The sequence below is a fragment of the Tenebrio molitor genome, chromosome 1 (genome assembly GCF_963966145.1).
Source record: "Tenebrio molitor chromosome 1, icTenMoli1.1, whole genome shotgun sequence".
Classification (NCBI taxonomy): Eukaryota; Metazoa; Arthropoda; class Insecta; order Coleoptera; family Tenebrionidae; genus Tenebrio; species Tenebrio molitor.
In genome coordinates, this window is record NC_091046.1 from 34627736 (window position 1) to 34644713 (window position 16978).

At 33.4% G+C, this 16978-nt stretch overlaps 2 protein-coding genes across 2 annotated transcripts in view; both read left to right on the plus strand.

The window, feature by feature from the left end:
- Nucleotides 1-2140: 2140 nt before the first annotated feature.
- Nucleotides 2141-16978, plus strand: part of Clp (Cleavage and polyadenylation specificity factor subunit 4) — a 100311-nt gene continuing 85473 nt past the window's right edge. The window contains exon 1 of the mRNA XM_069052076.1: nt 2141-2157. The gene's annotated coding sequence lies outside the window, so the exon portion shown is untranslated. The remainder of the gene's footprint in view (nt 2158-16978) is intronic.
- On the plus strand, nt 15169-16601 carry LOC138130579 (15-hydroxyprostaglandin dehydrogenase [NAD(+)]-like). Its single transcript, XM_069047137.1, has 5 exons — nt 15169-15454; nt 15513-15639; nt 15729-15835; nt 15948-16279; nt 16332-16601. The coding sequence occupies exons 1-5, from the start codon at nt 15356-15358 to the stop codon at nt 16462-16464; spliced, it is 798 nt and encodes a 265-aa protein (XP_068903238.1). The 5' UTR covers nt 15169-15355; the 3' UTR covers nt 16465-16601.

Here is a 16978-nt window from a genome sequence, read left to right on the forward strand (position 1 = left end):
CTTTATGTAGTTGAATTTTGATAGTGCATGAATGACATGATGAGTCTTGGGAATCGTATTCGAATTATTCGAATATTTGAATAGGTGACTATGTAAAATTCGAATAAGTGTAAATTCTAATATTCGAATAAAGTAAATTCAGTATGGATTTGGTATTTCGTCCTAGTCTCAGTTTTCTGGCCGAGGCGCACCCGAGGCTTGAAAACAAACAAGGTCAAATCACTTTTTTTTGGCTACGTGGTTGTCTTGTAAATAGTGACATGCAGGGAACCAACATAATGCGAATTTACAAATGTTTGGCTTACTAGCTCTTTTTAGAAAATAACGCTTTCGAATAAATTAAATCATATTTTATTATTTTTCTCGATTTTTTTCTGATGTAAGTGTCAACTTTTTTTACACATTCAAATGTAGAAAAAAAAGCTTTACAAGAATAGGCTAAGAAATGTATAGTGTATTATTTAAAAAAAAATTTACTGTCTCAACTTTGACATATGTCATCGAAGAGAAGATTTGACAACATCATTTCTTAAAACAAAAAAGATGTAGGGCCGCGAATACCAAACTGAATCACCCGGTATAAACAACCTCGAGCATGCATTGTTTGCACTTACCAACACTGCAGCAGGTAGTGCAGCAGGGTTTTCTATATTTTATAGCTCCATAACTGCACAATTGCCAATTCACTTTTTCAAAAGCCGACCTTTTTGGTTGTAATTCACATGTCATATTTTTCAAAGGTAACTAGGTTTTCTTAGCAACCGTGATTTTTACGTGAAATTGAATGTGAATGGACTTGACGTCTTCTGACACTCTTTGTGGAAAAATGAATAGAAAGTGTTGAAAAAATTAAAAATGGCCTACCCTGAAGACAAAAAAAGGATGAAGGTATTTTATAAGGTCTCATCTTCATCGAAAAAGATGAAATTGGTTTTGATTTGGCTTTAACTTGAAATTTTGTCACAAAAAAAAAGTTTGCGGTCAACGAAAAAATTTTGTAATCAACTCGTTTGCTAATGGGCGATTAATAATCTCAATCGAACGATATCTCGGGCTAAACCCTCGAGCTGGATTCATCGTTCTCCGGGCGTAATCATCGTTGTAACGCCCTTGGTGCATAAATAGCTATTTTGAAATACATTTTTTTCAACGCCATCGAAAAAACCGAATGATTAATAAGTGTGCGGAGGACGTCGTCATGTCAACCGTTGTTTGTGAAAAAAATTGTTTCAATGTTTGTCAGATTTGTTTAACGCTTAACTTTCCGTTGAAAATAAATGAATGAAACCAATAAAAAATCGCAATCAAGATATTCGCGATGTCCGGAAGTGAAGTCATCGTTATTGCCTGCAAAATCGCGCTTGTGTTAATGTTAAAATTATGAAGCATCATCTTCGATCGTGTCTACATTTGCTGCTGTTTGTCAGATTTGTTCAACACGTAACTTTCCGTTGAAAATAAACGACTGAAATCAATAAAAAATCGCGATCAAGATATTCCCGATGTCCGGATGGCCGCAGAGCAAGTGGGGTGATCGTTATTCCCTGCAAAATCGGGCTTGTGTTGGTGTTAAAATTCTGAAGCATCATCTTTGATCTCGTCTACATCTGCTAGTGGCATACGGATTTCGATTAATTCAAGGTGTGTCCCATAACATTAAACATTAATACAAATAGTATATAACGGTATTAGGCCGATATGAGTTATATAACAGATGATGTTGAGATATTGTAAAATCGAGGCGGAGCCGAGATTTTATAATCAACCGAGTCTGTTATATCCATATCGGCCGTATGTTGTTTTATAGTTTTCTTTATACCAATAATACTTAACATTTAACGATGATTTATTTGTAAGACTGACATTTCTCTTTACTTCAAAAATTAAATTTAGTTGTCATTTGTGCCGTAACCGTAGCAACGGCAGCAAAAATAACGGCCTCGGTCTGATAATTTTGAATAACGGCCCAGTCTGTTATAGGTGTCATATCAATCAAGCATTGGGTACTGATAAATCCTAATATCCTGTATGGTATAAAGAAAAATCACTTAAACGTAAATTAAGTGTTCTCTCTAAACAAGACTTTAAAGAAGAATCAATTGAATTAACATAATTAGAAAATTTCCAAAATGGAGTTGTTCTTAATAAAAAATTAAATTTTGATATGAAAAGACAGTTTTTGATTAAAGTATAAGCCACGTGTCTGTTAAGGAGTTCAGCTTTGTTTAAAAGATTTTCATTAGTAATACAACGAGAGGGTACGAAATTGCCAGAAATTTTCGATCTCATTCATTATACGAGTATTTCTTTCGACGACAAGTGAGCGTAGCGAACGAGTGGAAATTGTCTAAGAAACAAATACGAGTAAAATGAGGAGAAAAATTTCCCGCAATTTCGTACCATCGAGTTGTATTCGGCATGACAATTCCACAAAGGAAAATTTCATTTTCAAATCTTACACATTTTTTTAAATTTATGCGTATTCTTATGACTCTCAAAGCGTTAGTTAACATAGTTGAAAACAACAAAAATTTTACTGTGGATCAAAAATGAGTTTATCAAAATTCGAGGAAGGAGGAGAAAATTACAGCGATAATTTTAGGAAGGTGGAGATGATTACAGCGATAATTTTTCGATAATTTTAGGACCATGCTAAATTATCGGTGTAATTCGTTCCTAATTGGTCCAATGATTCAAAATACTACAAGCTGATTGGTTGAAATTTTCTGAGTGGAATTGTCACTGTAATTATAGTTTTTTCGACAGTGTTTTTGAAACCTTGATCAAAGATTGGAGAGCCTAAAATAGATAAACCTTCTCGGTCACAGATTTTAATTTTAATGCCTGGTGCTAAATTTTGAAATTCCTTTATGACTTTTAAATATGTGTCTCCAGAACAGCAAAAGATCTCGCATTTGTTAAAGTTTAATTCAAGGCCAATTTCCTGAGATAAATTGATAACTTTCTTAAAGTCGGATAAAACTACTTCTGGGTAATCAGCTAAGGTTCCATCATCTAAATACCATATATGTATTCATTTGAGAATCCAAAGATAAAATAATTGGTTGAATGGCAAGACTAAAAATCATGGGACCGCAGGGATCTCCTTGCTGGGCTCCAACAGAAGAAGAAATTAAATGATTACCGAAAAATAAAGTTGAAGGAAGGATTTCTATAGCATTGATAAGATACAGAAGTGGGGTATGACATTAAACTTCTTTTAGAATACAATCCTGTTCGACTGAGTTAAAGGCGTTTTTGAAATCTAATTTAAGAAGAACTTTGCCACGGTTTTGATCGTTATTAACAAAGGTTCGTGTGGTATGAATTGCTGCTTCGCATCCTAGTTTAATTGCCACTCCAAGTTGGTATGGAAATAAATACGAATTTACAATATTACGACTTTGAAAACAGGCTAGCTTTGAGGTCAATCTTCGCAAACAATTTGCGATAGCGATCGGTCTAATTCCTCCATTTTTCTTGTTAAGGGCACATAAAGACGCACCATACAATAAATGGCAGATTTCTGAAGGAAGTTGCCCAGATAATAAAAAATTGCACAGTTTGGTTAAAGCTCTTAGTGCCTTCTGACCTGCTTCACCCGCTGACAAAGATATAATATCTTTCAAGTATTGTGGTCTCATGCCATCTAAACCTGGTGAAGAACCGGCAGGAAATGAATTGATAGCTTCTCGAACGTTTTGCTCATTAACTATTAAACTAATGTCTCCTGGTTTGGAAGGGTCTGGGAAAAAAAGTTCGCGAGATGGTGAAGGGTGTTTTTTTTTTAAGTTCTTTTATATTGGTCAATTAAAAACGTTCTTATTTTAAAATCCAATGAGGATGTATATTTTTAAATATTTTTCCTATTATTGCTAGAAGATGATGATTTCACCGTATTATTTTGGTCCCCCAGTTCAGATAGACCTTGTATACTCCTATTGGGTATGTTCATTTAATTTGTAGATGTTTAAATTAACGTTTAAAATAAAAAAGTTGCTTGTTTCGTTTGTGTGTTCCATTTGTTAGTTTGGTCGTAGAAAAAGTATACAGGGTGTCGCAAAATTAACGTATTCCAAGTCGGAGGTCTTGTAGGGAAAAATCTCAGGAATCTCGAAAAAATAAAACAAAAAATATAGGGGGGGTCTTTACAAAGATATATGGGTCTGAAGGTTCAAACTTTTCATCATGTTTTCTTCAAATAAAAAATATAAATGGTTGACATTCATTTTGAAATATGGTGAGGATGATTATGTAAAATATTAAAATATAAATGAAAAGACATTTCTTGAAAAAACAGCTTTATCTCGAAAAAATAAAAGTTTTATTTTTCCAATTTTTGTTCAAAAGGGAATTACTTTAGAACCAAACGGACTGTCTCGGGATGACGGAAAACGCCCAGATGGGATGACTTTAGTACCGTGGATTAAAGGTCAACCTTTGGTTTGGGACGTTACTGTTGTAGATACACTTGCAGACAGTTACGTATTGAAATCATCTGAAGTCTCAAGTTTTGCCGCTGAAATGGCTTGCAAACGCAAACATAGCAAATATAGTTCAATCATTTCGTCAAACTACGTGTTTAAAGGGTTAGCATTTGAAACCTTAGGCCCTTGGTGCAAAGAAGCCATCGATTTCATTAATGTTATCGGAAACCGACTTATCGCGGAATCAGGCGATTCAAAATCAAAGAAATTCCTTTTCGAGAGGATTTCCCTTGCCATTCAACGTGGAAACGCTGCAAGCATTCGGGGCACTTTTCAAGATTCCGCAATATTATCGGAAATTTTTGTATTATAAAACAAAAATGTTTATGTAATTATGTTATTAGAATTAGAGATATTTTCATATTTGATGGCGGAAACAAAAGACTGAGAAATGTCACAAATTTGTATTGTCAGTGTCAAATTTCTCAAAGACGTTCGTGATTTCGACAGAAATGCAGCAAATTGGCAATAAGAAAGTTATTAATCGTCGAACTAGAGACATAATTTGTAATACGTTTGATTATATGAGAATAACTTTTCCTTTTGAAGCACTGACAAAAATTGGTTTCCTTAGAATTTATTTTTTTCAATCTATTTAGCGAAAATTTAAATTTACCTCGACATTCCTTTTTACGGCGTTTATGAGAAATTTGACACTGACAATACAATTTTGTGACATTTCTCAGTCTTTTGTTTCCGCCACCAAATATGAAAATACCTCTACAACATAGCTGGAATATTAACCAGGTACTTTTTTTTCATAATTTTTTTTTAACATTTTTACTTGTCAACAAGATGTCTCCTACTAAGCCCTGAACTCGAAATACGATAATTTTAAGACACCCTGTAGTATTCGACTCGTTTATAAACTTCACTAGACACTTTCGCTCGTGTCTAACATAAAACTCGTGTCTAAAGTGCCGTTTATAAATCTTGTTGCATAATATATTATTATGAACAGAGGGTTAACGGCAGTGGTTAACAGTAAATTGGTACTAGAGTTTTTTACTCCGTATTTCAACATAGAATCATGTGATGTAAATACGTATTATGCGCCATTTAATACATTCTGTATACAGGGTGTCCCAAAATTCGCGAAACAACTTAGCAGTACGTTGTTATATCAGGTAAAAATGTTTAAAAAATCAATCTTCTTTTTTGCAGAAGATATGGATCTATTCGTTACACTTAGGCCCGGTTTATTCACCTTCAAGTAACTTTAATTGAACGGTAATTAATTACCATGGATCTACCAATTGCCAGATAAATTTACTTGAAGGTGAATTAACCGGGCCTAAATGTGGCAACATTTAAAAATACCAGTGGAACGGCCCGTGCTTACGCACGGAGCAATAAAATATTTAAAAATGATTTTATTTATTATTATCTGAGTATCTAACATCTCTTCTATTCTTCTTTTCTGTGACAAACGGCTTCTTTCTCTGTGTCTCTCTTTCGCTATCACTTTGCTGATAATTTAATCTTCTACGCTCATTTTCGATATCTCTTTGTTTTTGGCTTCCTGGTTCCCGCCTACGTCTTTGTCGCTCAAGTTCGTCTAAATTATCCATTATTGTAATATTTTTCTTATAAAATTAATGACAGGTTTTACTGTAAAAAGGGACGTGGCATAGCAACACTGTTTCGTGGGTACCGGCATATTGTGACACGAAACGGACATTATTTGTAGTATTAAAGATTCTATGGTTCCTAATAGTCTGCAAATATTTCATTTTTCTTGCATCCATGGAAATGAGAGAGAAAAATCAAAGCCAGGTTGTCTTACGTTATTTGACGTAGAACGGACATAAAATTACTACTTCGAAATGCTGGAAATACAAATAATGAAGGAAATAATTGCAAACTTGATTACAATCGTGCAGAATTATTATGCCACTGGTCAGTAAAGGACAAATAGTCAAAATCTTTTTTAATATTTAAAATAATATTTAAAGCAGCACCTTTTGAGCCCCCATATCTTCAAATCTAAGAGGTACAGAATTTTTTTTAGTCTTTTTTCATTATTTTCTAACATGATACCCAACAATGCATATGCATCATTTGAAATGTATCCATAGTTACAAATAAAGCAGGAAAACTAATTAATAGGTAACTTAACATCAACAACAGGATTGGTCAGTTTAAATTGCTTCTTTCCTAATCACTATTTAAGATAGATTTTTTTGAACATTTTTCCTATTATTCCCAGAAGATGATGAATTCACCGTATTATTTTGGTCCGCCAGCTCTGGGAGACCCTGTATACAGGATGGTCCCGATATCACCTGCCAAAAAAATTCTTGGTCATTATAAAGATCTAACAAGTCCGGAAAACCCCTTTTTATTAGGTTCAAAATAATGGGGATAAATTAACCCCTATCCACATTCATTCGACGCTGCTGTCCACAAAAATACGTACCTAGTTAGGAATTAATTGTTGGTGTTTGTAAGGATGTCAGTATGTAAGCAACCATACATGAATCGTTTTTGACAAATCTGACAAATTGAATCAAATTAAAGGCATTTATTGAAAAACGCTGTACGCTGTGTGCGTTAATTCACCAGGTTATTTAGGTACAAAAGCCGATTTGGTAGCCTGAGATAAATGATAAATGAATTGGTGTTCAAAGTGTAAATAAATGTAAAGCTAGTGTGTGCAAAATAGTGGAAGAACTGCGCAATAAGAGTATCGTCTTAATTGCGGTTAAACAGTCAAAATAATGTGTTGAATAAATTATTTACATTTTACATTCTCATACTTTCAACTTTAACTAAGAATAATAAATTGATAAAAGGTAACTGTAAATGAGATTAGAAAAATTATTTCAAAATAAATATTCTATGTGCCTTCCGTTGGCATTTATACACATTTGAGTACACCGGTACCGATTTTCATAAACAGAATTCAGCATTTCTGAGTTTATTACGAATCTGGCTGGCAGCGTCTGCTCTGCGTTCCCGGAGTTGGTCTTCTGTATTTATTCCAACTTAGTACACCAAATCTTTCGTGTGGCCCCAAAATCCAAAGGCGTTAAATCGAGGATCGGGGACACCATCGTATTGGAACCAGTCAGAACCAGCCTCACATAAACGCAAATGTAGCTCTCCACAAAAGTTTTTTTTTTATACAACGGGACGGAAGGATTCCTTCAGGAAAACCTTCGGCGTATAGTCCCCTTGCCGCTCTTGAATTACCACGTACTTAGCCATACAGGGTGATTCATTTTTTACCGCCGGTGGCAAAATTGACCTTAAAAATTATAATTTCGTTTTCATATTTTGCAGACCTAATTTATTATTCATAAGGCACATAATATCGAAAAATGAAATTTATAAGTTAATTAGGTCAAATTTTGGCATTTTCTCAATTGTTAGTTGTTTAATTTATTCAACCTTGTGGCATATGAACACTCAGGTATTTTCACACAATTTTACCATGTTAAATTAATTTTAGCATATAGTATTATTGAAATAAACGAATTTTGATATTCAAATTTGTATTTGCTTCATGATTTAAAGCTTGTTTGACACGATGCTAAATTTTGTAGAAAATTTGTTAGAAAATAATAATAATAATAATAATAGCTTTTATTAACCCAAGAACAAAACTGTCCACAAAGGGTAACAAATAATAAGTAATGTATAGAAATATAATATTCATAGGCATATACATAAATAACAATAAAAGAGAAAAGAAAAGGTAAAAAAAACAACCTAGAAAATAATATAATAGATAAAAATTAAATAAAGAAAAATTAAATAAATCCCCAACATAACCAGCAAATACACCAACCACATCTAATTCAACAAAGACAATGCTTCAGATATTCGACGACGGAATGTACCAGCATGATATTCAAATATATCAGCAAATAGCTGCAACTGGTTATACAATGTACACATAGCAATAATTGGTGAATTTTGATGGTAATTAGTGCTTGAAAGTTGATTGCAGAATGTAGCACTATAACGAATTCCCAATTTTGGGATTCTAAACTTTAACATTTCAACTAGTTCCGAACAATCAATCTTGCAATGCACGATTCTGTGTAAGTACAAAACAGATGCAATCTGACGCCTGACATACAAGGGTTCCAGCTGAAATTCATTGATTAAACATGTGTAGGCATAACCCCTAACTGGATAAGCACCAAATTTAACAAGGTACAAATACTTTAAAAATTTCCTTTGTATGGACTCAATGGAAGAAACATGAGTTTGATATCTAGGGTTCCATACCACACAAGCATATTCAAGGTGAGAGCGAATGAAAGCATTGAATAATAGTTTAAGGCAATCAATACTTTTAAAACTCTTAGTGTTCCTAATTATAAATCCTAACATCTTATAACATTTAGAAGATAGATGTTCATAATGTTTAATAAAATTTAATTCTCGGTCAAAAACAACACCCAAGTCTTTTTTATTGTGACACCTATTCAATACAACGCCGTTAATACTATATGGATACTCTATACATGACCGTATCCTAAAGAAAGACATTGCTTCACATTTCTTTATGTTTAGGTTCAGCATATTCCTATTACACCAGTCACAAAGAGCATCTAAATTTAATTGTAAGGACAGACAATCATCAATGCATTTAACAACCTTCATTAACTTCAAGTCGTCGGCATACATCAAGACTTCCGAGGATATGTGTTTAGATAAATCACTTACAAATATTAAAAACAGAATAGGACCCAAGTTAGAGCCCTGATTAACGCCGCTAGTCACTTTATACATACAGGCTGTTTGATAAAAAACGCCTCAACCCATAACTTTTTTATTTATTATCCGATTTCAATGAACAAAAAAACCGAAGATATGGTTTTTCATGCACTATGAAGCAGCCATAAAATCATTTTTTGGCGTTATTTTCAGTAGCTTACGACATTCAAACTTTTTTTTTTTAATGGACACATGTAGTTTTTTAGGCTTAATCTGATGAAGTTTTTTTTTCTGAATCTAACGATGTATTAAAAGTTATCGTTTGGTCCATAGCTGACTGAAAAAAAAATAAAACAATTTTTAATTGTGGTTCAGTTTATTATGAAATTTTCAAGTGTGCCGTGAAAAACAATTGGAATACAAATAGCAACAAATGTCAAGTGTGAGTTTGAAAATTTTCAGGTGCAATCTTGAAGAGTTTTATTATTATTTTCTTGGAAAACATAAATAATAATAATAATTATTATTATTTTTTCTATTAACTTTTTGTTTTTGACTAATTACGATTTTTATTACACTCAAACATAAAATAATAGTCAAATGACTGCTATCCTGCCTGACTGACAATGTTATTTTATACTTAAATAAAAAAAAGTTTAAAAAAGCAGATGAAAACTTCTAAGCTGACGTTTAGATGACATTTATCGTACTTTGTATTCCGATTGTTTTTCACGGCACTCTTAAAAATTTTATAATAAGCTGAACCACAAAAAATTTTTTTTTTTTCAGTTAGCTATGAACCAAATGATAACTTTCAATAAGTACATCATTAGATCCAGAAAAAAAAACCTTACCAGACCAAGCCTAAAAAACTACATGTGTCCATTTAAAAAAAAAAGTTGACTATCGTTAGCTATTGAAGATAACGCAAAAAAAATATATTTTATGGCTGTTTTGTAGGCTATGAAAAACCATATCTTTGATTTTTTTGTTCATTGAAATCGGGTAATAAATAACAAAGTTATGGGTTGAGGCGTTTTTCATCAAACAGCCTGTATATGATTTAACTCCGTGATATTCAACATACTGCCATCTATTTGTTAGCATTGAAAAAAACAGTCTCATAAGACCATCGCAAACACCAACATTTTTAAGTTTATCCAGAACTATTCTGTGCTGCACCTGGTCAAAAGCTTTACTGAAGTCAGTATAGTCCTACAGAAACTCTAGTGGAACCCGACTTTGGTCGTAAATTTATGTTTGTCACTTGAAAAATAGAATTTTATGCTGCAGCAGTAATCCTACTAATAAATGCTAATGAGGGTTGTCAGTTTGGGGTCGCAATGTTCGCTTCAAGCAGGGATGTTACAGGTAGTGGTAGTTGTATTTATGACAAAGGTTATTACTTAATAATAAAATCTTATTCTTCGGTTGTTGTTGGTAAATTTACAACCAAAGTCTAATTCCACTAGAGTTTCTGTAGGACTATAAACACTACATCCACTTGACTCTTGGCTTCTAGTGAAATACGTTGAGTGAAAACTGCAAGATTAGTAAAGTCCTCGTCTAGAAATAGTCAATTTTGACTTAAATTGTAAATCATTTCACAATAGGACAGCAAACCGTCTTATAACTACCATAATACCCTCTAACTTTATTGCCCTTTTGTTGTGCAGTGCCGACTCAAGGAAGAGCAAACATCAGGTAAAGTAACAGCCCCTATTTATTTATGGAATTATTTATGGTAGTTATAAGACGATTTTCTCTCCTATTGTAAAATGATTTACAATTTAAGTCAAAATTGACTATTTTTCGACGAGGACTTTAACTGTGGAACGACCCTTAACAAAACCATGCTGATGTGCAGGTATAAACTTGGCCAACTGACTATACAAATGTGAAGCAATAATAAAGTAACGCTTAAGGTATAAGATTATATGGCAGCACTAAAATTATCCCAATAATGGAAACCAATATTGGCGTTAAGATGGTTGTCTTGGCTCGTGCAGCTGCATCCCTTTTCTTTCGTTCAGGGCAGGGATTAAAAATTTGTGATAGAACATGTTTTTGCTGTTTATTGTAAATTTTGTTATTGTAACGAAATTCCCTTTAGTACTTTGTGTCTTGAAAACGGTAAAGATGATTTGTAATAGTATTGTATATTTAATAAATAAATATAATTTCGACGGTACGCATTTGTTTTGAGGCCGGCTCTGGAATTCACAACAGAGAATTGCTTGAAGCATGATTTATGGCTGGGCTGACCGCCTACTGCAATTGCGACAAAAGGAACGTTTATTTCCGGCCAAATACTTTTAAAGGGCCATATAATCTTATACCTTAAGCGTTACTTTACGTTCAAATAATTTAGCAAAATTCGGTATAATAGCTATGGGTCTGTAATTAGATACAATGGATTTATTCCCAGACTTGAAAACTGGGCAAATTTTAGAACAACGCCACAGGTCAGGATATACACCAGTCTCTACAATAAGGTTCATTATAAAACATAATACATCTTCAAAGCAATTAAGACAATCCTTAACTAAAAACGATGGTATTTGATCACTACCCATAGTAAAACTTGGCTTTAGGTTCTTACAGGCCATCCTTAAATCCGGGACATTTACTGAAAAAAGATGCAATACATCACAGAATAGCGTGGTATCACAAATCGAGTCACTGCTACCCACATCACTATCCTCACCATTGGAGACAAACACACTCTTAAAGTAATCTGCAAATCCATCGACGATGCCTTGAGCGGAAGATAGTAGAATTTCATTATTATATAGTTCACCAGGTATTCGAGTTGAGTTCTTTTTAGTGTTAATGTAGTTCCAAAAATCAGTGGGGTTAGATTTGATTCTACTTTCAGCAGACCGAATAAATTCATTGTATTCAGCACGAATATTTTTCTTAATTTCATTTTGGATACGTTTGGCTTGATCTTTATACATTTGTAACTTGGTCTTTTTATATGATTTCCAAGCTCTTCCTTTCCTCACGATGCTGTTAATAGTACACTTACTGAACCGGGCGCACTCGAATTCCCGTCTGACTTATTTCTTGTCATAAAGTAATGCAAGAATTCCCGTCAGGTAATTATCAACTGATCTAATCCATAACTCGAGTTCCCGTCAAGGGTAAAAGAGCGCTTCAATCCTTTACTTACCTACCCCTCTGGCCGTTGCCAGGTACCACTGTTGTTTACCATTAGGTACGTGGACCAAAAAAAAATTTTTAAAATTTTAAAAAGTTACATCAACAATTATATACTTAGATAAGGGGCGGCTGTGACTTTGACAGTGTCAGATTTTTCGTATCTGTGCTAAGTCAGCTAATAAACGTCAAACAACTGTCACTATTAACCAAATTTTAATGCAAAAATGGTTTTTACTTCAGAACATAGAAGATTCATCATTGAATCTTACTTTCGTAATTCGTAACAGTGCTTTCAATAACCAAGATTTTTTTCTGACGGGAATTCGAGTCTAGAATTTGTGGTGCATTTTTGCCTTGACGGGAATTCGTGTGCAGGATTAAAGGGCCTATGTCCAAGCCCAGGTATAAAATATTATGCTGACGGGAACTCGTGTGCACCGACTGAACCATGGTGGGTATTTAGAAACTCCATTCTTAAGTAATGGGACACATTCATCAATCACCCGCAGAATTTTAGTGTAAAAAAGGTGACACGCAGAGTTGACATCTTGGCAGTGCATTACATCATCCCAGACTATGGGTTGAAATGCTGCATACATTTTAGGGAAATTAGCCCTACGATAATTGTATCTCAACTCAGGAGAAGAGGCAGTAAAATTATTTTCAACCATAGAAAGACAATTCACCAAAATGAGAGAGACCCTCGATCAGGACCAATGAACGATCAGGATCATAGTCTGTCTTTGTCAGATCCTGATCGTTCATTGGTCCTCTCTCATTTTCTAACAAATTTTCTACAAAATTTAGCATCGTGTCATACAGCCTTAAGACATAATGTCCCAATATCTTAACAAGATCTATTAGGGGATCTTTATTGCCACCACAGTGGGTCCTTTACAACTCTATTTGTAAAATCGAACAAATTCACCTAAGCAGGTCAGTTTTACAAGGTAGTCATTGTTAAAGAAAATTTACAACACTAAAAGTCAACGAGTAGAGGTTGTTTTTGTAAGAGGTACACACCATATAATTGCGCAGTAAACTAACGTTGGTTTGCTCGTGCCCCACTCTGCTAAATCAATCAGCTGTTCGTACATTCAGTGGCGTCCTGTTTTTCAGCTGTGGCCACCAAGTTTAATTTGTATTGTAATAAATGATAAAAACTGTATTTCTTAATAGAAACCTGTACTCTAGAACATTGTTCTGTAAGACAAATGGAACAGAATGAGGTTTTAATTAATAAAACATATAAGATAAATTTAAATAATTTGGTTACGCCACTGCTCATAACTATGACGTCAGCTTCGCGCAGGTTGTTGGCTCCGCCTATGTACCTCTTACAAAAACAACCTCTACCAATAAAAGCAATTTTTCCATTAAAATCGATTTAATTCAAAAACTATCAAACATTTTTCGAAACGGATTGCAAATATTGATTTTATACGCCATTAGCCACATTCTGATGCAAAAATTTAAACATGATTTTTTTTTAAGTTTTTTATAAATATCTGCTTATACTCGTAAAAAAAACTTTTTTTGAAATAAATTATACCCGCCGAAACTAAATTTTTCGACAAATCAAATCTGTAAATTTCATAAATTTTCCTCAATCCTTAAGGGTCATTTTGCCACCGGCGGTAAAAGATGAATCACCCTGTAGAGTAAATATAAATCGGCGTATTCCTGTTTTGTGAACTTCATAACTTTTTGTAGGATTCGCTAATTTAAAATTACAGGTACCGTTGCTAAAGAAATTGCAGCCAAGCAACCAGAATTACCTTTTTAAACCCGATTAACTCATTAGCATGCAGTAAATTTTGACGAAATTTTCAGTAATTTTTATCTCGAAAACAAAAAGACTTTTATTAGAAACATTTTTTGTGTATGAGTTCTACTCATCGTCACCTATTACTGGATTTCTTTTGGCAGGATATATTGGGACCACTCTGTATAATACAAAATGAATCCAAAACTTTAATTGGTCATTTATCGCTACATTAGAAGGTAACTATGATGAAAATGAGGTTATGCAACGACAGTATTTGCCAACTAAAAAATGAGCTACGTCTGGAAGAAAGAAAACGACCTGCTTGACCACAAATTTATGTGAACACTCGTTAACATAAAAAAATATTAAATAACCCTAACAACATCAAAATAGCTAACTAAATTTGCATGGACACAACTTTTAGTTGATTTCCTTTAAGGGATACTAAATATTTGTTTGAATCTTTTAGAAATTATAAAATAGAATAAAACGTTGTATGTACCACGGACATAATTGTTAATTATGGCCCTCGGGAATTTAAAAGCCCTCATTCCTCGGGCTTTAAACATTCCCTCGTGCCATTATCTCCTGATTATGCCCTTAATACATAAATAACTATTAAACACAATATAAAAACAATAGGCTTAAAATGATATCTACGTTAATATTTTATCATACTGACTTTAACACTTTATCAAGTAAGTTTATAATCAAAGGTAAATTAACTTTCGTTGTTCGCATTAAAGTTGCTTTTTTATGTTTAGTTCTTTATTAGGAAATTTTACATTTTCTACAGAATCCCACTATTTATAAAATTTATCACTAAATAAATAACAAGCAACGCTTGGCAGAGAGTACCTACATAATTACGCAATTAAAAATAACAAATGTGCAAATAAAAAATATCATTTTCATTCCTGATCATTTACGATTATATTTTTATTTGACCATGACCAATTCTCTTACTTATTCAATAACGGCGAGGTCTTCACTTCACTTAATTAACTATTGTAACCATTTCAGTACATCTTATAATTACATACAAATGGTAATAGTGTAACAAGTGCTTGTGCGTACTCAGCCAAGAGTTCTGCAAAGTATTTATCGTCTTAAATTATATAATACATATACATAATTAACACATTTTACATTGTGATTACGATCAATTAACTGGTGATTGGTTGACTTAATCTTAACAAAGACGTCATTCATCTTTACAGTATAAAACACGGCAGATACGCGGATAAGCGCACTAGTTGACAACATGTCTTTTGATATAAAAGGAAAAATTGCCTTAATTTCCGGTGGGGCTTCGGGAATTGGGCTCAGATATGCCAAAGAATTATTAAGAAATGGCTTAAGGGTAAGTTGATCATATAGTCATCGTTAATTATTAGGTAATATTGAAGTCGAATATTTAGGGCGTTACTTTGGCTGATGTCAATAAGGATTATGGGCAAAAAGCTGTGGAAGAAATTCAGAATGAGTTTGGACCCAACAAAGTTGTCTTCGTTCAAACAGATGTAACAAATATGAAGAGTTATGAAGGTAAGTAGGTATTTTATCTTTTTGAAAAATGTAAAATTGGCAACAGTAGTAATTTAATTTGGAAAGACGACTAAAAAATGTTTTTCCAGAGGCTTTCAAGAAGACTATTGAGGCATTTAAAAATATAGATATTGTCATTAATAATGCTGGCATCTTAAATGACGCTATTTGGGAAAAAGAAATAGCGATCAATGTCGTAAGTAGCCACGTAAACATTTTGTAATTATCTGACCAGATAATTTTATTCACACTTCTGTTAATCTAAAGCTTTCTGAAGCTAAATTTTTAATACACTTATTTTTTTATAGAACGGAGTGATTCACGGAATTCTTTTGGGCCTTGAAAACTACATACCCAAACACAAAACCGGCACAGAAGGGGTTATCGTGAATATATCTTCCATAGCGGGAATTAAAGAATTTGCCATGATCCCTGTATACACTGGTACGAAATTTGCAGTGATGGGAATGACGAAATCTTTCGGCGATGAAGCTCATTACAATCGAACCAAAGTGAAAGTATTAGCTATGTGTCCCGGAGTTACTGACACTCCCTTGATTTCTGAAATGGATGGCAGAAACTTGGGACCAGCCTACCAACAACTGCTGGTGGATCAGATAGGAAATTTACCTTCACAAAAGTGGGTAGCAAACGGTATTTTGCGGGCGATTATTACAACGAATTTGTTCTAGGCCCGAAAGTGTGGCGCTGGCCATGGTCAAGATAATAAAAAATGCTAAAAGTGGAACTGTATGGGTGGCCGAAAATGGGCAAGATCCTTACGAATTTATCCTACCACCCAGGGAGAGTTTCGCGCCAAAATAATTTGTAAAAAATGTTATAGTAGGTATATATCTATACAGGTAGTCAACATATATTTTTCTAATGTTAATTATGTTTATTTTTTTCTATTTTGTTTGTATGCCATATTCGAATGTTTTTAATAAACTGGTTTTACAATATGTAACTTTGAAATAATTATCTTTACACTAGGTGTCCACGCGAAAAATTCGGATGAGTGTATTTCAGGTGTTCTCAATGTTACTTTGCAATTTTATGATGTGAGGTAGCGCATATGGGAACGTAACTTAATATAGTTGTCAGTTGTCACGTCATTACTCTCCCCCAGTCACCTCCACTCCGACATATATAAATTACTAATTTTTAGACAGGAATCTTCTTAATATCTAACGAAAGTATAAAAAAACACTTGTAATAAATAAGGTTTTTCTTTGCATGGGTAACAACAAGGTAATAAATAAGCAAGGTGAAAAAAGTCAAAAGCAGACTTATTTAAAAATAACAAATGTGATAGTATTCGTCTTATCTATTGTTTTTA

What these genes read in the sequence shown, in the direction of transcription:
- LOC138130579 (XM_069047137.1), top strand. Translation starts at nt 15,356, where the DNA reads ATGTCTTTTGATATAAAAGGAAAAATTGCCTTAATTTCCGGTGGGGCT. An exon ending in TATTAAGAAATGGCTTAAGG is followed by an intron (nt 15,455 to 15,512) that starts GTAAGTTGATCA and finishes TCGAATATTTAG; the next exon opens with GGCGTTACTTTGGCTGATGT. An exon ending in GGAAATTTACCTTCACAAAA is followed by an intron (nt 16,280 to 16,331) that starts GTGGGTAGCAAA and finishes AATTTGTTCTAG; the next exon opens with GCCCGAAAGTGTGGCGCTGG.